At 38.0% G+C, this 25,267-nt stretch overlaps 2 protein-coding genes across 2 annotated transcripts; one reads left to right on the top strand and one right to left on the bottom strand.

Annotated features, from left to right (window-relative positions):
• Window positions 1–4,213: 4,213 nt before the first annotated feature.
• On the bottom strand, window positions 4,214–5,426 carry Vmn1r8 (vomeronasal 1 receptor 8). Its single transcript, NM_134187.4, has one exon. It carries the CDS (start codon window positions 5,371–5,373, stop codon window positions 4,462–4,464), a length of 912 nt encoding a protein of 303 aa, NP_598948.1. The 5' UTR covers window positions 5,374–5,426; the 3' UTR covers window positions 4,214–4,461.
• Window positions 5,427–16,065: 10,639 nt separating this feature from the next.
• On the top strand, window positions 16,066–17,001 carry Vmn1r7 (vomeronasal 1 receptor 7). The gene has a single exon (NM_001166710.1). It carries the CDS (start codon window positions 16,066–16,068, stop codon window positions 16,999–17,001), a length of 936 nt encoding a protein of 311 aa, NP_001160182.1.
• Window positions 17,002–25,267: the final 8,266 nt, after the last annotated feature.

Genomic DNA, 25,267 nt, shown 5'->3' with positions numbered 1-25,267 from the left:
CTATATCTGTCTGTATAGATTAGGTTATCCCAGTTCTTCTTAACAAAGAAAACTAACAATAATAATATCCCACTTAAAGGACATGGAAAAGCAATTTAGATTCCCCAAGGTATCCCTCCTTCTTCCAAAACATTTGTGGTGTCCTCCACACTTGCATGACAGTGGCTTCAGAGACTCTCCTTGAAATTAACATCTCTTTTGTTAAAATTAAGAAAATGTCACCTCCTCCAAACACACTTGAGGAAAGTTATTTTTTTTAAAGATCACACAGAAGTGAGATAATATAACAGAAATCTAGCTGTAGGGATGGGAATGTAGCTCAGTTCGTAGAGCACATGCCTAGAGAGTATCATGTATGCAGGACACAATGAAATAAAACAAACCTTCAAAGTATAGGCTCAGCTGAGGGAGATGAATCTCAGGTCAATGGCTAACAGAGGACCATCACTATATCAGAAAATAAAACTTCTCCAAAGTCACACTCATATAAAACACACATGCGCGCACACACACATAGGCATACACATGGCACAAAAATAAGAGCAGAATCAAAAATTCTCCATTTATCCTATAGGTAAAACAAGAAGCATAAAGAACTAAAAAGCACATTAAAAGTTCTAAAAGAAAACCTGCAATTCACAAATAAAGAAGTCCCATCACAAGGAAAGGTAAACTTCCCTAATTCCAGGAAAATAGTTGATTAGAAACAACTAATTTCCCATGTAAACTTTCAAAGCCAGAAGTGACTACAGCAATACATGAAGGAGAGGAAGGATGTATCTTGCTTGGAAGGGATTATAGAATAGGAAGTTATGGATGTATGGAAGGGATTTGAATTTGAAGTATCATCCAAGGAAGAGGAAGTGGTGCAAGAAAAGAAATGCTAGGAGTGACAGTTTAAACTAAGGAATGTTAAAGATCATGTAGAAGCTTAATACAGTTGTAACATTCAAAATTATATACATATATAAAGGTAAGCTAAATGAAATCACAAAATAACAGGGAACATGGAACTCGAAATGAAATTTTTCATAATTAAATGAAACTTCCAGTACTGCAAACTAATTACATCATTACATCTAATGAAATTGTTAGCCAAAGGGGCACCATGGGAACTTTCAAATAGTGGAAGGTATTGTTTTGTTTTGTTTTGTTTTGTTTTGTTTTGTTTAGTAATTTTTATTAGATATTTTCTTTATTTCCATTTCAAATGCTATCCCAAAAGTTCCCTATACCCTCTCCCGCCCTGCTTCCCTACACACCTACTCCCACTTCTTGGCCCTGGAGATCCCCTGTACTGGGGCATATAAAGTTTGTAAGACCTAGGGGCCTCTACTCCCAATGATGGCCAACTAGGCCATCTTCTGCTACATATGCAGCTAGAGACACGAGTTCTGGGGCTCTGGAAGTCAGTCTGGTGGTTCCTCAGAAAATTGGACATAGTACTACCGGAAGATCCAGCAATACATCTCCTGGGCATATACCTGGAAAGTGTTCCAACTGGTAATAAGGACACATGCTCCACTATGTTCATAGTGCAAGGTATTGTTAAGGCTATTATGTGTTCTCCATAGACTGATGTTAAGGCTCTATTTCTGAAGACAGCACATAGACAACACTTTAAACATGGAGATATCAAACAGGTGTCTATCTAAAGCCTACATCACTGTGGATCAGAGATTATGGTACTGGACCTTAACATGCACAATACCAAAGGAGATAAGTAAACACCAAACCAGCTACAAAATCTTCAGTCTAAAATGGTGACCTGCTTGTAAGATACTCTGGTGCAATAGCAACCCAAAACTTATGGGAGTAACCAGCCAATCTCTGATTTGATTTAAAGCATGGAATCCATGAGAACAAAACCATAGCCAGCACTGCTTGCGTTGTCAAGAACATGAGATTAGATAGGTCAGGAACCATTAAAAAAACCAAATACTAGTGTTCTTGCAACAAATAATATGCCATCTTATGACATACTGCTAAACCTGTAAATATGAGTCTTACTCTACCATCATCACAGAAGCTTGCTTCAGCAGAAGATAGGAATAGATATGGAGACCCACAGATAGAAAATATACAGAGTGAGATACATTAAGACAGTCAGCCCTATATGGGGAATCTCCATCAAATTCTACTGCTCAGAGCACAGGGAACTCTTAGAGAGAAGTGATAGAAAGACTAGAAAAGTCAGAATAGATAACAGACACAAAGAAAACAAGGCCTTCTAAACACAGCTCAGTGGGACACACATATAAATTCAAAGACTGGCAATATGGACATATCTGCTCGTGATGGGGTCATAGAGCAGAAGTAGATATGTGGCCCCTCCATAACCTAGAAGCTATCTCCATTTTATAGCCACTTGCAAAGAAAAAATTAGTTTTCTCCAGGGTGTCTCTCTGTAGAAACAAACCACTCTTATGGATAGCTTCCATGACCTGAAATACATGGCCAACAGAAAACAATCTTAATAGAGTCTCTACTGATCATTTGCATATATATTACAACTCCTAGTTTTGGAATCTTTGAGATTCCTGTGTGTGCACTTGTGTGGTTCTGTCAGTTTATGTTTGGTGTGCTTACTTTAGCACTTTTCCTTCAATTTGTTTTGTCCTATTCTGATTCATTTACTTTTTATCATATTCATGTTTCCTTATAAACAGCTGGAAGTTCAATTTTCAAGGGACTTCATGTACTCTTCTCACCTCTGTGTACTCCAGGAGTACATGATGGTCTGTTTGTTTTCTAACAGAGAAAAAAAGTGGTGTAGAACTAGATGGAGAAAGAGGTGAGGAAGAACTGGATGGAATAGGGGAAGGGGAAATCCTAATCAGAATATATTGTCTGAAAAAAATCTTATTTTCAATAAAAAAAGGCATATTTAAGTATGAGGTAAGGTGGTGAACACTTGTCATCCCAGCACTGGATATATAGAGACAGAAGAAGAACTGGGATTATCATCTTGGCCCAGGTCACAGAATATCCTCCTTCCGCCTAGGCAGGCTGGTTCAGACTGTTGCCACTGAGGTGGGGCCATGTACTGTGCTGCTGCTCATGACTCTCCTGTGATGTTACACTGCCTGCCACCTGCCCTGAGGCCAAACCGGTTCTCTATGAATTTCCTGAGATTACTACAAACTGTGAATTTGGGGAGTTTCTGCTAAAAGGCTGTTCTGACAAGTTCACATCTCTACATCAAGAAACGTGGTGGGACTGGGGATGGGCTTCCCTCTTTATAAGTGCAGATTTTATTATTAAACATTTGAACCTTGAACAGACTAGCATGTCTTGGTTCCATTATTTCTGTACCCGCCTAGATTCCCTCTTCTCTTTCAGCTCCAAGATGCCTCCCAGGCTGGAACCTGGATATGAGAGCTGCAGGCCTGCCCCAACAACAGAGAAAGATGCTCTATCAAGACACAAGATTGATTACATATGAAGATCAACAGTCAAGCTTAAGTCCTGGTCTCCATGTGCACATACACATACATACTTCATCTGTGTACACACACATACATATATGCATACAGATACACAACAAACATATTGTACAACATGTATGTGTAATAAACTATTTTTGTTTACCCATAATATTGTAGTAAATGAGATTAAATAAAGTACAAATAAACAGACATGAAATTTTCATATAAAACACATTAACTGTGGTTTAAAAAAAAACAAACTTTAAAATCACACTATTTTTATGGATCCAACAAAGGCATACTTAAGAATCAGAATTAAAGCTACAATGAAATATTTAAACTATTTTTGAAGAGTAAGTGTAGATTAAAATCTTTTCGAGAGTAAGTGTAAAAAGTCACTGACAGCAAGGATATTTTTTTGAGTAAACTCAGCAGCAAGGGAATATTCATAGAACATAGGAACAGAGACAGAACTCATGTGGAAAGATCAACAGTTACAAATAACTTAAGAACTCCAGGACTCAACAAGAGAAACAAAAAGAAACCTTTATGTGTAATGCAACAAATTTTATTTAAATAGTATAAAAAAACCTTGCTTTGCTATTAGACAAAGTTTTTTACTGGATATTTTATTTATTTACATTTGAAATGGCATGCCCTTTCCCAATTACCCACCTCAGAAACTTCCTATCACATCCCCACTTCTCCCACTTCTATGAGGGTGTGCAAAGGGAACTTTGGGCCAATTTCCCTTATGAATATCAATGCAAAAATACAAAATAAAATTCTTGCAAACCAATTCCAAGTATACATCAAGACAATTAATGTTCTTTTAAAAGACTGTATTTTAGGGGGAAAAAACCCCACTGAGGCTATACAGAACAATTCTTTCTACCTATCTGTAAGACTAAATCCAAGGACTCCTATGATATCTTCTTACCTCTGTGGGCACCAGAAATGCAAACATACATACACACTTGCCACAGCACACACTGGTAATGAACGAGTAATTTTAAATAAAAGAAAACGTCTTTTAAGAAAAACTCAAATGGTGCTTTGACTGAATATTTTTCAGCATAATTATTATTCTGTTATCAGAACTGATTTGTACCAAAGGGGTAACTGTGGGATAGGCATACATCATAAACTTCTGAAGAGTCAGGATGACTGGGTCATACATCCATATCATGTCTGAGGTAAATGAGATGATGAAGTCCACCCAGTACATGACAACAAAGAAAGACACCAGCAGCACGATAGTCTGCGTGGCCCTTTTCTCAGGGGACTCTCTCAGGTGGCTGAAGCTATGAAGATGCTTGCATTGCCTCTGATGCCTGAACAAGAAAATAACCATGTATACACTTGTAGTCAGCATGACTCCTACCAGAAACACATCTCTGGAGATTGATATTGTAAAAATAAGTCCCCTGGTGATGTGGTTCATGGGTAAGAGTGAGCAGGATTTAGTGACCTGCATCTGGTTGGTCTCACTCACATTCGTAAAACCACCAACATAAAAGATCCGGTTAGTACTGAAAGACAAATTGAAAAACCAAATACATAAGAAAACATGGGTCATGTATTTTTTCACTTTTTGTTTAAATTTTGCCAACACAGAGGTATTGGGACTGATAGTGACAGCCTGGAACACACTCAGGAGGCAGGTGATGCAGATAGAGAGGCCTCTCATCACTCTGAATAAGTAGAATGTTGTCTTGCATTTGAAGTCATTCCCAATGTTCAGTGACTCAAATATGTCTGCAAGCAAAATATCCCCTCCAATGAGAACCATCATTATGTGCACAAAGGACAGTTGACAGGAGATCAGGTCTGTGGGCTTAGGTCTGTGACCTAGGATTATGAAAACATAGAAAAACAGAAGAACTGTATTGGCTAGGACTCCAAGTCCGGTTTGGAAATAAAGAACATTTTTGAATGAGGACATAAGTGAAGAATGTATTCATCTTAGTAGCATATTGGAAGTTTATTTCATATATCTGAAAAAAAATAATGGAGCATACATCAAGCTTGTGATACACTGGAAAATATATTTATATCATCAGTCTATTTTTCCATATTATTTCTTGATTAGCCTGTGATTTTTTTTTTGGATGACCCGGACTGTGCATCATAGTCTACATTTCTACATTCCTTCCATGAGTCACCTGTAGATAGATAGATAGATAGATAGATAGATAGATAGATAGATAGATAGATAGATAGATAGATATGTATATATAATATATATTCAAACATATTTATATGAAATTTACAACTTTTGAACTTGATTGGACTTAAGACTCATACAAGAAAAATCCAATCCTATTGATTTAAAATGTCTCATTTTATTCTTAACATGTAAAACAGTAGTTGGAAGCAAAGAGTATTATTCTCATTTGAACAACTGAATAAAACTTACGTTGATTTAGAAAATGGTCACAAAAGATATACATAAAAACTGAGGTGATTCAGTTTTATATTTCATATTTACTGTGCTCTATTTTGCAAGTATGTTTGAGTCATAATTCTACTGAAATCACAGTGCTAATCCATGATAATCCCACTATTTTAATTAGCAAAATATCTTTCTCAATTCATGTATTTTTATGTTCCTTTTTCTGTGAAATCCAGACTACAAATTAAAGACATAGGTACAGGTGGAGACTACTAGTGGACTTTCCACACCCTATATCCATTACTTATGGTTTTAAAGGCTCATAGACATTTGAGTTTATTTCCCATTCTCATCACCTTTTGTGAGACTTCTGGTTTAAAGCACTAACTCTCAGCTATAAAGACAACTGCTACTTTTCATTTGAGAGGTGGATTATAATTGTTAATAGAATGGTGAGTTGTGGCTTTTCAGCTATTCATGTTAATGTTTTACCTCCCTACCTCTTTCTTCTATATTTATCCCCTTCCACTCTCTAAGAACCCCCCCCCAATTTCCTCTTTTCCTGTTAAGACACTTGTACCCTGCAGTTCTGCTCTCTATTGCTCCAATGCCCAGTCCTATACGCCAGAGGTTCCGTTTTTCTTTCCTGATTTCTGTAGTTACTACACATTACATAATCTCATCTGAAGATGTGGAACTAGGAGCCTCCAACAAGAGGGAACATGTGACATTAAGACAATCTCTATTTTTTTATATATTATGACAAACATGGGCTTGCTGAAAATGATCACATAGTGATGCTGTTTTGTAACTTCTATTTTGAAAGAGATTCCTTCCCATACAGTGAAAAACAAGGTCCCCACTATTATCATACATCATCAGCACCCACACAACTTTTACCATTTCAAATAACAGTCTTAACTTTGCTGCCCATGTTAGTTTTTTGTGAATGAAATGGAACTTAGTACTTTTTTATTAACTAGTAACTCATAGCTCCTCTTAAATAATTTAAATGCATGAATTCTTATTTGGAACTTAGCAAAGGTGTAACTGGAAACATACAGATATTGAGTAGAATATTATAACTTCACAGTTACAACCCAGTTCCCTTAAGAAGCAGCAGCAGAAGTATCACTGTAGAGACTGTGGGGAAACAATCATTTCTGAGCTTCATCACAAGTTTATGGTGTTATTTTGGAAAATATATGAGAATGTTGACTGGAAGTGTGTGTGTGTGTGTGTGTGTGTGTGTGTGTGTGTGTGTGTGATAGTACTACAATACTTGCAAACATGACTTCATGTTTCTAACAACTGGTTTTTATGTCATTGATACCCTGGGCTAGAAATTTAATGATGGTTACTGGCATTATTTTGTTCCATTTCATCCACATTAATATTATAATTTGACATTCTCAGTTTTCCACTTAGAATTTTTTTACTTGTGTTTGTGTGTATGAGAGAAATACATACAGATGGACAGACAGACAGGTAGGCAGGCAGACAGGCAGACAGGCAGACAGGCAGACAGGCAGACAGGCAGACAGGCAGAGATGGGATCTCAACCAATTTCAGACTGACTTGAATCAAACCTATGATTCTCCTGCCTTATTCTTGAAAGTGCAAGGACCATGGATGGGCCTGTGCAACCACACTTGCCTTCATTCTCCATTTTAATCTCCTATATATTAGTAACTGGCATTCCAGAGGGGAAAATGAACTTCTGATATTCATCACCTACAATTAAATTACTTGCCTTTGTGTGTGTGTGTGTGTGTGTGTGTGTGTGTGTGTGTGTAGATTTTAGCAAGCAACTTTATTTTGTTACTGTTACAGAAAACCTTAGTGACTATTACTTTAAAATTTTTATTAATTAGGTATTTTCTTCATTTACATTTCAAATGCTATCCCAAAAGTTCCCCCATACCTTGCCCCCCCTACTCCCCTACCCACCCACTTCCGCTTCTTGGCCCTGGTGTTCCCCTGTACTGAGGCATATAAAGTTTGCAAGACCAAGGGGCCTCTCTTCCCAATGATGGCCGCCTAGGCCATCTTTTTTTGCTACATATGCAACTAGAGAAACGAGCTAAATAATTTTAGAATACTCAAGAATTATAAATATATTTCTAACTTCTAATGAAAAGATTACTTAATATTATTCTTGCAATGCTACAAGGTTCAGTTTAGAAAATCTAAAATAAGAAAAAGGAATTCATTTTAATAAAATAACTAATACTCCTAATGAAAATTACATTTGTATAAGGATAATTTTACAAGCATTTAATAAATGAGGTGAGGTTTCCAAATAATTTTGAATTGCCTTTAAAATATCTACTATATGAGAAATAATTGTAATAGATTAAACAAATGTATGCAAAACATTTAAAACTTATATGATGCTAAGAGAGTTTTATGATCTCCTATGTCATTAATTGAAACTTTCCTAATAATGCATCAATATATGCAAATGCAACACACTAGAAAATTACTGATAATTTACTTAATCTATTTTGTAGCTTAACTTTACTATAATAATTACATACAGTCAGTTAACTTGAGAATAAAGTAAAATGGAAAAATGCAAAACAAAATTCAAATGCATCAATATTATAAATCAACCCCTGCAAAATAATAATTGGTTTTCCCTTGATTTTTACCATCTAAGATATCTCAGGTGTTTTGTTACAGAGATGGAAAGCTAACACAGATTTCCATACCTTGGTGGAACCATTTATTCTTAGAACACATACTCAGTACAATCCTCTGTCAGAGAGGCTCCTTGAAATGTTAAGATGCAGTTACTTTTTAAATATATGTCAGTGTACATTCATTATAAAAAGTAATGCATAATACTCAATAAACATCTTTATTATATTTGCTTTTTCTATCTCTACCCATCCTGTTGCTAGACCCTGTCTACTCTCACATATAGAAGAGATCAAACTTCATGAACCTGAGTTCTTTTATTAACCATTACTCTGATATTCTTATATCTGCAAGAATCTCAGGTTTACTGTTAATACAATATAGCTCAAAGGTGAAATAGTAAGCAGAAAATTCTGTAATTACTTATTACAGAATCCTGTTTCGTTCTACCACATACCTACTGCTCTCAGTATAATGAAGAGAATTTTAAAAAATAACACTCACCAACTGAGCTGCCCATAAAAATCCCTGTACAATGGAACCATAAGAAGTAGTTATAAGGAAAAAAATTTCATCAGCTCATCTCTCTCTAGAGGCAGTTATGTCATCTGGAGAAGGTACTTCTGATCTTAAGGTTGTTATAAAATGGTACCATCAAGTGGAAAAGTGAATTTCTCTAATTCCAGGAGGACAGTAGGGTAGCAACAGCTGAGCTCTGGGATTCTCATGGATAAACTATTCTCTTCAGGCCATATATCTGTGTGAATTAACTGATCCCAGTTCTTGTGAACAAAACAAAGTAAGAATGATAATATCCTATTTAAAAGAAATATAAAAACAATTTAATTTCCTCAAGGTATCCATAGCACTTCCAAAGCATTTGTTGTGCCCTCTATACTTACCTGACAGTGACTTCAGCATCTCATATAGAAATTAACATCTCATCTGCTAAAATTAGGAAAATGTCAATCCTTGATGAAGGGTAAAGGATGTTTCTTACAGAGCACACACACAGGAGGTAATATGACTGTTTTTTCAGTAGAAATAAGGTTGTGGAGATGGAAGTAGCTCAGTTGACAGACTGTATGCCCAGAAAGTATTTTGTATAAGGGACACAATTAAAAAAATCAAATCTTCAAATTATAAGCACATGTGACAGACAAGAATTACAAGTCAATGGCAAATATAAGAAATTCAATAGGATCATAGAAGTCACAAGCATACAATTTAAGAAGACCACAGAATGAAAAACAAAAACAAAAAAAACAAGAGCAAAACCAAAATATCCATGCATATTTTATATTATAAAATATTATAGTTAAAATACTAAGTGAACAAAATGAAAAACAAACCAAAAAAAGTGAGTCAAAAGCTCTAAGGGAAAATGCAAGTGGCAAATAAATGAAACTCATCAATAGAAAGGTGAATTTCCCTAATTCTAGTAAAATATTTAAATAGGAACAGCTGATTATTCGAGATAAAATTTCAAAGCCAGAAATGTCTGGAGCAATACATACCAAGTCCTTAATGACGACCAGTCTAAAATGATATGCCCACCAATACAAACCTAGTGAATTAAGAAGAGTTTTCCAAAACATAGGCAGCCTAAAAATTATATTCCACAAACTAAACCTAAAGTAGTTCAGGAAGTATTATTTCAGGCTGAAGAAAAGAATGAGGATAGGAGTGAGACTGAGGAAGAAATATGAAGCCATAATTATCAAAACAAAATTACCAATAAGATTACAACACCAAAAACCAAAAACATTATGATCAGAACTAACACACACATTTCAATAATAATTCACACATGAATGGCCTGAATTCTCCACTCAAAACAAAGAGTGTGGACGAAAATGCACCTGTCTACTGCCTACAAGAAACACACCTTAGTTTAAAAGACAGGCATCAGCTTTGAATAAAATGATAGGCAAGAGTACTCCAGTCTAATGGAATCATGAAGACAGCAGGAATTGCTATCCAAACTTCAGCCAAAATAGATCACATTTCCAAAGGAGTTACAAAAATCAATAACAGCATCCAGGATTAAGGAGGTCCAGAGGTAATGGTTATTACTACATCTCACTATACATTAATTGGCCTGTATGAAAACAACACACGGATAACTCAACTTGGAAGCATTCATACATGGAGAGTGACTGTTGACTGTGAGGAACCAAGTATGGGGGTTTCTTCAGTTATATGTTTTTCTACAGGATGTAAATTATTTTCTCAAGCTGATTAACATATTTTCTGATATCTATAAGCAGAAAATGATGTCACAGAAGCTTTTAAAAATACTTGTTTATAAATCCCAACATAAGGCACATTTTTTCATAAGATTTTGCATTTCTACTTAAAAGTATACTAATTTGCTCTATATCAAAAATTTGTTTAAAATGATAATAATCTCCTGCATTGTCTTCAAGATATCATTCAGGTCCACTGTTTTGATGGGATTGTGCTGCTTGGAAAAGAGAAGCAGAGAGTAGCTATGCCTTGAGTCTTTCTGATAAAATGCATGCACATTAGAAGACTGGAATATAGTTCCACCCAAAATTCAAGGACTTTCTACCTCAATGATATTTCTAGCAGTTCAGGGCTGTGGGACATGAAGAAATATGTCTACTAAAGTAGAGGATGAGTTGTTGCACTTAGTCTCTCCTACTAACAGGGAAGAAATTGAATGTTTACTGAGCTTCTATAGATTCTGGTGGCAGCACATTTATGACCTGGATGCTTTCTACTGGCCTTTATATGAAGGAAGTTGGAAAACTGCTAGCTTTGAATAGTACTGCACTAAGATGATACTATTCCATGAGTCCATACTATGTTGTAGGTTGCTTTCAAGTGGGCTAAAAATCTAACAGACCCAACTTACCTGGGGTTTCTTTAGCAGATAGGGATCCTGTTTCAAGTCTTAGCATGCCCTATACCTGAATCACAGTAGAAGCCCTTGGAATTTGGGGTCAAATATCTACCATCATCTGAAGGCCAATAGGCTCCCTTTGAGAAACAGCTCTTGGCCCGTTTATTGAACCTCTGAGAAAAAAAACAAAAAACAAAAAAACATTTGACAATGGGCCACGAGATTACCATGTGGTTCTAACTGGCATATAAGTTTAGTATTATCTGAACAACCCAGTTATAAAGTTAGATTGCGTCGTAGCCACCCATCAACAACTGGAAATGCTGTGTATGTGATAAGGCATTGGCAGGTTCTGAAGGCACAAGAAGTAATGAAAAATTCCAGTGGTTCTACTCCTGTTATAATGTATTCTGTCTCCAAACATCCACTATGTTTGGCACTATGGGGTGTAACTTATCAGATGATTGAAAAAGATAAAGTAAAGGACTGAGTCTCAATTAGGTTTTGATTGCTGTTCAAAGACACCATGACCAATGCAACTCTTATAAGAAACAACATTTAACTGGGGCTAGGTTATAGGTTCAGAAGTTCAGTCCATTGTCATATGGTCGGAACCATGGTAGCATTCAGGCAGGCATGGAGCAGGAGGAACTGAGAGTTCAACCTCTTGCCCCAAAGGCAGCTAGAAGACTGTCTTCCACGTGGTTAGAAGGAAAGTCTCAAAGTCCATTCCCACAGTGGCCCACTTCCTCCAACAAGCCCACACCTCCTAACAGTGCCACTCCCTGGGCCAAGCAGAGTCAAACCACCACAGCTTGGTGTGCTGATGGTTCTGTACACTATGCAAAATCAAAAATCATGGAAGGCATAACTGAGTGAATTTATATAGGACTTCAGGAATTTCATGTGATTGTATATTTGGATTGGATAGAGCAATGAAATGTACAATTGTTAATTGATTCACAAGATGTAACAAGTAGTTTGGCTAGAAAATGAAGTTAGAACACACTGTAACTAAGGTTTTTAAGTTTTTCTTTTTAGTCTCCTTAGCTTTCTTCTTGAAATATACCAGGTCCTAATGGAGGTTATATATGGATTTAGGGTGTGTCATTTCTTCAATGCATAGCTTGAGAATGAGTCAACATGATTGAATTAGTGCCTTTTATAGCCTACCTGTCCAGAGTTCTAAAACGACCACAGAACACACCATATAATGATTTCAACTGAAGTATACCATCATAGGTCTCTGCTAACTGTATAGAGAGACGTTTATGGGATTAAACAACTTTTAGATCTACATCCTTGGGGATGTATCTTAATAGGGGCAGTAGCATCCCTCTTGTATTAGATGATTGAAAATGACAGTAAATTCTTATTAGATTGATTTAATAAATGAAGAATGTACAGTCCATATAATATTCAAATTACAAAATGCTGGGTTAAATATTACTAAGATAGAATAAATGAATAAACATTAGAATACAGTGTAGACATAGCATAAAAACTGATAATATATTACTGTGCATAGATAGTAACCAGTTTAAAAATATTTGTATTTCTGTTATTAAATAATTACATGTTGGAAAATCTCTCTCCTAGAAATTTTCTAGTTGGTATTTTAGAAACATGACTAATTTCACACAGTAGTTAGTTTGTTTTCAATTTTGTTGAAAAAATATTGAGATTCGTTCTGGTCGTCACAACCCCCATGCCCAACCTCGGTGGAGAGTCCCAAGGTCCACAGAGGACTCGCCATGCTGCAGGCAAGTTAGCACACCCAGGATCTTCAGATCACTGGTAAGTGGAATCAACATCTGTTCCAACAAACCCAGAGTGTCTTGTGCCAGCAGGAACAGGGACAAAAAAAAACCCAGTGACCAGTGGCTGGAATTCATACTGGTTGGTGCCATTCCCATGCCATTTTGGGGCAGATCTCAGTGGAGGGTCCCAAGGTCACCAAAACACTTCACACTGCAGGCACACTAGCACTCCCAGGATATTGACATGACTTGTAACTGGAACACGACATCTGTTCCAACCCACCACTCCTGCTTCCTAGTCCTGGTATTCCCCTGTCCTGGGGCACATGATCTTCTCAAGACCAAGGGCCTCTCCTTCCATTGATGGCCGACTAGGCCATCTTCTGCTACATATGCAACTAGAGGCACAGCTCTGGGGGCTACTCCTTACTTCATATTTTGTTCCTCTTGTAGGGTTGCAGACACCTTTAGCACCTTAGGTACTTTCTCTAGCTCCTTCATTAGGGGCCCTGTGTTCCATCCAATAGATGGCTGTGAGCATCCACTTCTGTATTTTACAGGCACTGACATAGCCTCACAAGAGATAACTATATCAGGGACCTATCCACAAAATCTTGCTGCCAAATGCAATAGTGTCTGGGTGTGGTAGCTGTTTATGAGATGGATCCCAGGTGGGGAAGTCTCTAGATGGTCTGTCCTGTCTCAGCTCTGAAGTTTGTCTCTCTAACTCCTTCCATGGGTCTTTTGTTTCCCATTCTAAGAAGGAGAGAAGTATCCACACATTGGTCTTCCTTCTTCTTGAGTTTCATGTGTTTTGCAAATTATATTTTGGGTATTCTAAGTTTCTGGGCTAATACCCACTTATCAGTGAATGCATATCATGTGTGTTCTTTTGTGATTGGGCTACCTAACTCACGATGATATTTTCTAGTTCCATCCATTTGCCTGGTATTTCATAAAGTCATTGTTTTTAATAGCTGAGTAGTACTCCATTGTGTAAATGTACCACATTTTCTGTCTCTATTCCTCTGTTGAGGGACATCTGTGTTCTTTCCAGCTTCTGGCTATTTTAAATAAGGCTGCTATGAACATAGTGGAGCATGTGTCCTTATTACAAGTTGGAACATCTTCTGGGTATATGCCCAGGAGAGGTATTGCTGGATGCTCCATTACTACTATGCCCAATTTTCTGAGGAACCACCAGACTGATTTCCAGAGTGGTTGTACAAGCTTGCAATCCCACCAGCACAGGAGGAGTGTTCCTCTTTCTCCACATCCTCGCCAGCATCTGCTGTCACCTGAATTTTTTTTATCTTAGCCATTCTGACTGATGTGAGGTGTAATCTCAGGATTGTTTTGATTTGTATTTCTCTGATGATTAAGGATGTTGAACATTTTTTCAGGTGCTTCTCAGCCATTTGGTATTCCTCAATTGAGAATTCATTGTTTATCTCTGTACACCATTTTTTTAATATGGGTATTTGATTTTCTGGAGTCCAGCTTCTTGAGTTCCTTCTTTGTATTAAGGAAAAGTAATTGTTGTTTCCTGTTATTTTTGTTGTCAAAATTGGGATACTGTCCTTGCAGCTATCTTCTTTGAGGTTTGTTGACAGATTACTTCTGTGCTTTTTCTAGGCTGTAATCCCCCTCCTTGTGTTGGTGTTTTCCCTTTAATATCCTTTAAAGGGCTGGATTCATGGAAAGATATTGTGTGAATTTGGTTTTATCATGGAATACTTTGCTTCCTTCAACTATAGTACTTGGAGAACATTTGTGTTCTCTTTGTGTCTGTATAACATCTGCCCAGGATCTTCTGGCTTTCATAGTCTCTGGTGAGAAGTCTAGTGTAATTCTAATAGGTCTGCTTTTATATGTTACTTGACCATTTTCCCTTACTGCTTTTACTATTCTTTCTTTATTTAGTGCATTTGTTGTTCTGATTATTATGTGTCAGGAGAAATTTCTTTTCTGGTCCATTCTATTTGGAGTTCTGTAGGCTTCTTTTATGTTCATGGGCATCTCTTTCTTTAGGTTAGGGAAGTTTCCGTCTATACATTTTTTTGTTTTTTTTTTTTTTCCATTTTTTATTAGGTATTTAGCTCATTTACATTTCCAATGCTATACCAAAAGTCCCCCTTACCCACCCACCCCCACTCCCCTACCCACCCACTCCCCCCCTTTGGCCCTGGCGTTCCCCTGTACCGGGGCACACAAAGTCTGCGTGTCCAATGGGCCTCTCTTTCCAGTGATGGCCGACTAGGCCATCTTTTGATACATATGCAGCTAGAGTCAAGAGCTCAGGGGTACTGGTTAGTTCATAATGTTGTTCCACCTATAGGGTTGAAGATCCCTTTAGCTCCTTGGGTACTTTCTCTAGCTCCTCCATTGGGAGCCCTGTGATCCATCCATTGGCTGACTGTGAGCATCCACTTCTGTGTTTGCTAGGCCCCGGCATAGTCTCACAAGAGACAGCTACATCTGGGTCCTTTCAGTAAAATCTTGCTAGTGTATGCAATGGTGTCAGCATTTGGAAGCTGATTATGGGGTGGATCCCTGGATATGGCAGTCTCTACATGGTCCATCCTTTCATCTCAGCTCCAAACTTTGTTTCTGTAACTCCTTCTATGGGTGTTTTGTTCCCACTTCTAAGGAGGGGCATAGTGTCCACACTTCAGACTTCATTTTTCTTGAGTTTCATGTGTTTAGGAAATTGTATCTTATATCGTGGGAATCCTAGGTTTGGAGCTAATATCCACTTATCAGTGAGTACATATTGTGTGAATGAATAATGAAGAACTAATATGGAAATATTAGTTAATGAAGAACTAATGAAGAACTAATATGGAAAAATAGACTTATGATATAAATACATTTTCCAGTGTATCACAAGCTTGATGTATGCTCTATTATTTTTTCAGGTATATGAAATAAACTTCCAATATGCTGTTAATATGAATACATTCTTCACTTATGTCCTCATTCAAAAATGTTCTTTATTTCCAAACCGGACTTGGAGTCCTAGCCAATACAGTTCTTCTGTTTTTCTATGTTTTCATAATCCTAGGTCACAGACCTAAGCCCACAGACCTGATCTCCTGTCAACTGTCCTTTGTTCACATAATGGTGGTTCTCATTGGAGGGGATATTTTGCTTGCAGACATATTTGAGTCACTGAACATTGGGAATGACTTCAAATGCAAGACAACATTCTACTTATTCAGAGTGATGAGAGGCCTCTCTATCTGCATCACCTGCCTCCTGAGTGTGTTCCAGGCTGTCACTATCAGTCCCAATACCTCTGTGTTGGCAAAATTTAAACAAAAAGTGAAAAAATACATGACCCATGTTTTCTTATGTATTTGGTTTTTCAATTTGTCCTTCAGTACTAACCAGATCTTTTATGTTGGTGGTTTTACCAATGTGAGTGAGACCAACCAGATGCAGGTCACTAAATCCTGCTCACTCTTACCCATGAACTACATCATCAGGGGACTGATTTTTACAATATCAATCTCCAGAGATGTGTTTCTGGTAGGAGTCATGCTGACTACAAGTGTATACATGGTTATTTTCTTGTTCAGGCATCAGAGGCAATGCAAGCATCTTCATAGCTTCAGCCACCCGAGAGAATCCCCTGAGAAAAGGGCCACGCAGACCATCATGCTGCTGGTGTCTTTCTTTGTTGTCCTATACTGGATGGACTTCATCATCTCATTTACCTCAGAAATGTTACGGATGTATGACCCAGTCATCCTGACTCTTCAGAAGTTTATGATGTATGCCTATCCCACAATTACCCCTTTGGTACAAATCAGTTCTGATAACAGAATAATAATTATGCTGAAAAATATTCAGTCAAAGTGCCACCCGAGTTTTTCTTTAAAAGACTTTTTCTTTTTTATTTAAAATTATTAATTCATTACTCATTTTACCAGTGTGTGCTGTGGCAAATGTGTATGTATGTTTGTATTTCTGGTGCCCACAGAGGTAAGAAGATATCATAGGATTCCTTGGATTTAGTCTTACAAATAGGTAAAAAGAATCACTCTGTATAGCCTCAGTGCAGTTTTCCCCCTAAAATATAGTCTTTTAAAATAACTTTAATTGTCTTGATGTAAACTTGGAATTAGTTTGCAAGAACTTTATTGAGTATTTTTGCATTGATATTCATAAGGGAAATTGCCCTGAAGTTCTCTTTGCATACCCTCATAGAAGCGGGAGGAGGGATGATGTGATAGGGAGTTTCTGAGGGGGATAATCGGGAAAGGGGATAACATTTCAAAAGTAAATAAATAAAATAGCCAATAAAAAATTTTGTCTAATAGCAAAGCAAGGTTTTTTTTATACCATTTAAATAAAATTTGTTGCATTACACATAAACATTTCTTTTTGTTTCTCTTGTCAATTCCTAGAGTTCTTAAGTTAGTTGTAACAGTTGATCTTTCCACATGAGTTCTATTTCCTTTTCTATGATCCATGAATATTCCCTTGCTGCTGAGTTTACTCAAAAGAATGTCCTTGCTAGCTGAGAGGAAAGGATGGACCATCTAGAGACTGTCATATCCAGGGATCTATCCCATAATTAGCTTCCAAAAGCTGACACCATTGCATACACTAACAAGATTTTGCTGAAAAGACCCAGATATAGCTGTCTCTTGTGAGACTATGCCGGGGCCTGGCAAACACAGAAGTGGATGCTCACAGTCAGCTATTGGATGGATCACAGGGTTCACAATGGAGGAGCTAGAGAAAGTACCCAAGGAGCTGAGGGGATCTGCAATCCTATAGGTGGAACAACAATATGAACTAACCAATACCCCCCCTCCCCGGAGCTCTTTCTCTAACTGCATATGAATCAGAAGATGGCCTAGTTGGCCATCAGTGGAAAGAGAGGCCCATTGGTCATATAAACTTTATATGCCTCAGTACAGGGGAATGCCAGGGCAAAGAAGTGGGAGTTGGTGGGGGAGCGTGTGGGGGACATTTGGGATAGCATTGGAAATGTAAAAGAAATAAATACCCAATTTTTAAAAAAGAGCCTTCCGGTCCACTCCAGCACCGGGACCCACACAGGATCCCCCTCAGGATCCTAAGACCTCTGGTGAATAGAACACAACCTCTGCCAGGAGGAAGGTTCAAACACCAGATATCTGGGCACATTCCATGCAAGAAGAGAGCTTGCCTACAGGGAATACTCTGACCAATGAAGCAAAGGAGACAGGTAGCCTCCCAGGTCTGCTGTTAGAGGCTAACAGAGTCACCTGAAGAACAAGCTCTAACCAGAGAAAACTATAACAACTAGCTTCACAGATTATCAGATGGAGAAAGGCAAACTTAAGAATCCTACTAACAGAAATAAAGACTACTCACCATCATCAGAACGCAACACTCCCACTGCACCTAGTCCTGAGCACCCCCACACACCCTAAAAGGAGGACACGGATTTTAAAGCATATCTCATGATGATGGTAGAGGACATCAAGAAGGACTTTAATAACTCACTTAAAGAAATACAGGAGAACATAGCTAAAAAAGTAGAAAACCTTAAAGAGGAAACACAAAAATTCCTTAAAGAATTGCAGGAAAACACAACCAAACAGGTGATGGAATTGAATGAAACCATCCAAGACATAAAAAAGAAAGTAGACACAATAAAGAAAACACAAAGTGAGACAATGCTGGAGATAGAAACCCTAGGAAAGAGATCTGGAAACATAATGTGAGCATCAGCAACAGAACACAAGAGATGGAAGAGAGAATCTCAGGTGCAGAAGATTCCATAGAGAACATCGGCACAACAATCAAAGATAATACAAAATGCAAAAAGATCCTAACTCAAAACATCCAGGAAATCCAGGACACAATGAGAAGACCAAATCTACTACAGATAATAGGAGTTGATGAGAATGAAGATATAAAACTAAAAGGGCCAGCAAATATCTTCAACAAAATAATAGAAGAAAACTTCCCAAACCTAAAGAATGACATGCCCATGAACATACAAGAAGCCTACAGAACTCCAAATAGACTGGACCAGAAAAGAAATTCCTCCCGACACATAATAATCAGAACAACAAATGCACTAAATAAAGAGAGAATATTAAAAGCAGTAAGGGAGAAAGGTCAAGTAACATATAAAGGAAGGCCTATCAGAATTACACCAGACTTTTCACCAGAGACTATGAAAGCCAGAAGAGCCTGGACAGATGTTATACAGACACTAAGAGAACACAAATGCCAGCCCAGGCTACTATACCCGGCCAAACTCTCAATTCCCATAGATGGAGAAACCAAAGTATTCAAAGACAAAACCAAATTCACACATTATCTTTCCAAGAATCCAGCCCTTCAAAGGATAATAACAGAAAAAAAAAAAACAATACAAGGACAGAAATCACGCCCTAGAAAAAGCAAGAAAGTAATCCCTCAATGAACCGAAAAGAAGACAGCCACAAGAAAAGAATGCCAACTCTAACAACAAAAAATAAGTAAGAGACAATTACTTTTTCTTAATATCTCTTAATATCAATGAGCTCAATTCCCCAATAAAAAGACATAGACTAACAGAATCACTACACAAACAGGTCCCAACATTCAGCTTCTTACAGGAAACCCATCTCAGGGAAAAAGACAGACACTACCTCAGAATGAAAGGCTGGAAAACAATTTTCCAAGCAAATGGTATGAAGAAACAAGCTGGAGTAGCCATTCTACTATCGAATAAAATCGACTTCCAACCCAAAGTTATAAAAAAAAAAAAAAAAAGGAGGGACACTTCATACTCATCAAAGATAAAATCCTCCAAGAGGAACTCTCAATTCTGAATATCTATGCTCCAAATGCAAGGGCAGCCACATTTATTAAAGACACTTTAGTAAAGCTCAAAGCACACATTGCACCTCACACAATAATAGTGGGAGACTTCAACACAACACTTTCATCAATAGACAGATCGTGGAAACAGAAACTAAACAGGGACACAGTGAAACTAACAAAAGTTATGAAACATATGGAATTAACAGATATCTACAGAACATTTTATCCTAGCAAAAGGATATACCTTCTTCTCAGCACCTCACAGGACCCTCTCCAAAATAGACCATATGATTGGTCACAAAACAGGCCTCAACAGATACAAAAATATTGAAATTGTCCCATGCATCCTATCAGATCACCATGGATTAAGGCTGATCTTCAATAACAACATAAATAATAGAAAGCCAACATTCACGTGGAAACTGAACAACACTCTTCTCAATGATACCTTGGTCAAGGAAGGAATAAAGAAAGAAATTAAAGACTTTTTAGAGTTTAATGAAAATGAAGCCACAACATACCCAAACCTATGGGACACAATGAAAGCATTTCTAAGAGGGAAACTCATACCTCTGAATGCCTCCAAAAAGAAACTAGAGAGAGCACACACTAGCAGCTTGACAAAACATCTAAATGCTCTAGAAAAAAAAGGAAGCAAATTGACACAAGAGGAGTTCACGGCACAAAATAAACAAACTCATGGGCAAAATCAACCAAGTGGAAACAAGAAGAACTATTCAAAGAATTAACCAAACGAGGAGTTGGTATTTTGAGAAAATGAACAAGATAGATAAACCCTTAACTACACCCACTAGAGGGCACAGGGACAAAATCCTAATTAACAAAATCAGAAATGAAAAGGGAGACATAACAACAGATCCTGAAGAAATCCAAAACATCATCAGATCCTTCTACAAAAGGTTATACTCAACAAAACTGGAAAACCTGGACGAAATGGACAAATTCTTAGACAGATGCCAGGTACCAAAGTTAAATCAGGATCAAGTTATCGATCTAAACAGTTCCATGTTTCCCAAAAAATTAGAAGCAGTCATTAATAGTCTCCCAGCCAAAAAACAGCCCAGGACCAGATGGGTTTAGTGCAGAGTTCTACCAAACCTTCAAAGAAGATCTAATTCCAGTTCTGCACAAACTATTCCACAAAATAGAAGTAGAAGGTACTCTACCCAACTCATTTTATGAAGCCACAATTACTCTGATACCTGAACCACAGAAAGATCCAACAAAGACAGAGAACTTCAAACCAATTTCCCCTATGAATATCAATGCAAAAATACTCAATAAAATTCTTGCTAACAGAATCCAAGAACACATTAAAGCAATCATCCATCCTGACCAAGTAGGTTTTATTCCAGTGATGCAGGGAGCTTTTAATATACGGAAATACATCAACGTAATCCATTATATCAACAAACTCAAAGACAAAAACCACATGATCATCTCGTTAGATGCGAGAAAGCATTTGAAAAGATCCAACACCCATTCATGATTAAAGTCTTGGAAAGATCAGGAATTCAAGGCCCATACCTAAACATGATAAAAGCAATCTACAGCAAACTAGTAGCCAACATCAAAATAAATGGTGAGAAGCTGGAAGCAATCCCACTAAAATCAGGGAATAGACAAGGCTGCCCACTTTCTCCATACCTCTTCAACATAGTACTTGATGTCCTAGCCAGAGCAATTTGACAACAAAAGGAGATCAAGGAGATACAAATTGGAAAAGATAAAGTCAAAATATCACTTTTTCCAGGTGATATGATAGTATATATAAGTGACCCTAAAAATTCCACCTGAGAACTGCTAAACCTGATAAACAGCTTCGGTGAAGTAGTTGGATATAAAATTAACTCAAACAAGTCAATGGCCTTTCTCTACACAAAGAATAAACAGGCTGAGAAAGAAATTAGGGAAACAACACCCTTCTCAATAGTCAGAAATAATAGAAAATACCTTGGCAGGACTCTAACTAAGGAAGTGAAAGATCTGTATGATAAGAACTTCAAGTCTCTGAAGATAGAAATTAAAGAAGATCTCAGAAGATGGAAAGATCTCCCATGCTCATTGATTGACAGGATCAACATTGTAAAAATGGCTATCTTGCAAAAAGCAATCTACATATTCAATGCAATCCCCATAAAAATTCCAACTCAATTCTTCAACCAATTAGAAAGAGAAATGTGCAAATTTATCTGGAATAACAAAAAACCTAGGATAGCAAAAACTCTTCTCAAGGATAAAAGAACCTCTGGTGGAATCACCATGCCTGACCTAAAGCTTTACTACAGAGCAATTGTGATAAAAAAAACGGCATGGTACTGGTATAGAGACAGACAAGTAGACCAATGGAATAGAATTGAAGACCCACAAATGAACCCACACACCTATGGTCACTTGATCTTTGACAAGGGAGCTAAAACCATCCAGTGGAAAAAAAACAGCATTTTCAACAAATGGTGCTGGCACAACTGGTGGTTATCCTGTAGAAGAATGTGAATTGATCCATTCCTATCTCCTTATACTAAGGTCAAATCTAAGTGGATCAAGGAACTCCACGTAAAACCAGAGACACTGAAACTTATAGAGGAGAAACTGGGGGAAAGCCTTGAAGATATGGGCACAGGGGAAAATTCCTGAATAGAACAGCAATGGCTTGTGCTGTAAGATCGAGAATTGACAAATGGGACCTCATGAAACTCCAAAGCTTCTGTAAGGCAAAGACACCGTGAATAAGACAAAAAGGCCACCAACCGATTGGGAAAGGATCTTTACCTATCCTAAATCAGATAGGGGACTAATATCCAATATATATAAAGAACTCAAGAAGGTGGACTCCTGAAAATCAAATAACCCCATTAAATTTGGGGCTCAGAGCTAAACAAAGAATTCTCACCTGAGGAATACCGAATGGCAGAGAAACACCTGAAAAAATGCTCAGCATCCTTAATCATCAGAGAAATGCAAATCAAAACAACCCTGAGATTCCATCTCACACCAGTCAGAATGGCTAAGATCAAAAATTCAGGTGACAACAGATGCTGGCAAGGATGTGGAGAAAGAGGAACACTCCTTCATTGTTGGTGGGATTGTAAGCTTGTACAACCACTCTGGAAATCAGTCTGGCGGTTCCTCAGAAAACTGTACATAGTACTACTGGAGGATCCTGCAATACCTCTCCTGGGCATACATCCAGAAGATGTCCCAACCGGTAAGAAGGACACGTGCTCCACTATGTTCCTAGCAGCCTTATTTATAATAGCCAGAAGCTGGAAAGAACCCAGATGCCCCTCAACAGAGGAATGGATAAAAAAAAATGTGGTACTTCTACACAATGGAGTACTACTCAGCTATTAAAAAGAATGAATTTATGAAATTCCTAGGCAAATGGTTGGACCTGGAGGGCATCATCCTGAGTGAGGTAACACAATCACAAAAGAACTCAAATGATATGTATTCACTGATAAGTGCATATTACCCCAGAAACTTAGTATACCCAAGATATAAGAGACAATTTGTAAAACACATGAAAATGAAAAGGAACGAAGACCAAAGTGTGGATAATTTGCCCCTTTTTAGAATTGGAAACAATCACCCATGGAAGGAGTTACAAAGTTTGGAGCTGAGACAAAAGGATGGACCATCTAGAGACTGCCTTATCCAGGGATCCATCCCATGATTAGCCTCCAAACGATGACACCATTGCACACACTAGCAAGCGTTTCCTGAAAGGACCGTGATATAGCTATCTCTTGTGAGACTAGGCCGGGACCTAGCAAACACATAGGTGGGTGCTCACAGTCAGCTATTGGATGGATCACAGGGCCCCCAATGGAGGAGCTAGAGAAAGTAACCAAGGAGCTAAGGAGATCTGCAACACTATAGGTGCAACATTATGAACTAACCAGTACCCCAGAGCTCTTGTCTTTAGCTGCATATGTATCAAAAGATGGCCTAGTAAGCCATCACTGGAAAGAGAGGCCCATTGGACATGCAAACTTTATATGGCCCAGTACAGGGGAATGTCAGGGCCAAAAAATGGGAATGGGTGGGTAAGGAGTGGCGGGAGGGTGTATGGGGGACTTTTGGGATATCATTGGAAATGTAATTGAGGAAAATATGTAATTATATATATATATATATATATATATATATATATATATATATATATAATAAAAAGAAGCTAAGAAGTCATAAAAAAGACAAGCCCCTTCCAGTCCACTGGAGCCCCGGGCTACCTTGCCAGCGGAGTCGCCCGACACCCGCAGGGGCCGACACAGCATTCCCCACGGGATCCTAAGACCTCTGTTGAGTGGAACACAGCGCCAGCCCCAATCCAATCGTGGGGAACCTGAGACTCGGTAAATAGGGAAGCAGACTACCTGGGCCTGACCTGGGGCACAAGCCCCTTTTGCTCCACTCGAGCCCCGGGGTACACCCGCAAGGGCCGACAGAGGATTGCCTACAGGATCCTAAGACCTCTGGTGAGTGGAACACAACTTCTGCCAGGAGTCCGGTTCGAACACCAGATATCTGGGTACCTTCCCTGCAAGAAGAGAGCTTGCCTGCAGAGAATACTCTGCACACTGAAACTAAGGGGAGTGCTACCTTCCCAGGTCTGCTTATAGAGGCTAACAGAGTCACCAGAAGAACAAGCTCTTAACAGAGACAACTATAACAGCTAGCTTCAGAGATTACCAGATGGCAAAAGGCAAACGTAAGAATCCTACTAACAGAAATCAAGACCACTCACCATCATCAGAATGCAGCACTCCCACCCCAACTAGTCCTGGGCACCCAAACACAACTGAAAATCTAGACCCAGATTTAAAAACATTTCTCATGATGATGATAGAGGACATCAGGAAGGACTTTCATAAGTCACTTAAAGAATTACAGTAGAGCACTGCTAAAGAGTTACAGGCCCTTAAAGAAAAGCAAGAAAACACAACCGAACAGGTAGAAGTCCTTAAAGAAAAACAGGAAAACACAATCAAACAGGTGATGGAAATGAACAAAACCATACTAGAACTAAAAAGGGAAGTAGACATAATAAAGAAAACCCAAAGCGAGGCAACGCTGGAGAAAGAAACCCTAGGAAAGAGATCTGGAACCATAGATGCGAGCATCAGCAACAGAATACAAGAAATGGAAGAGAGAATCTCAGGTGCAGAAGATTCCATAGAAAACATCCACACAACAGTCAAAGAAAATACAAAATGCAAAAGGATCCTAACTCAAAACATCCAGGAAATCCAGGACACAATGAGAAGACCAAACCTACGGATAATAGGAATTGATGAGAATGAAGATTTTCAACTTAAAGGGCCAGCTAATA

This window comes from Mus musculus, chromosome 6, assembly GCF_000001635.26.
Source record: "Mus musculus strain C57BL/6J chromosome 6, GRCm38.p6 C57BL/6J".
NCBI classification, from domain to species: domain Eukaryota; kingdom Metazoa; phylum Chordata; class Mammalia; order Rodentia; family Muridae; genus Mus; species Mus musculus.
The sequence above is the reverse complement of the archived record's forward strand: the minus strand, read 5'-3'. Positions and strand labels throughout refer to the sequence as shown.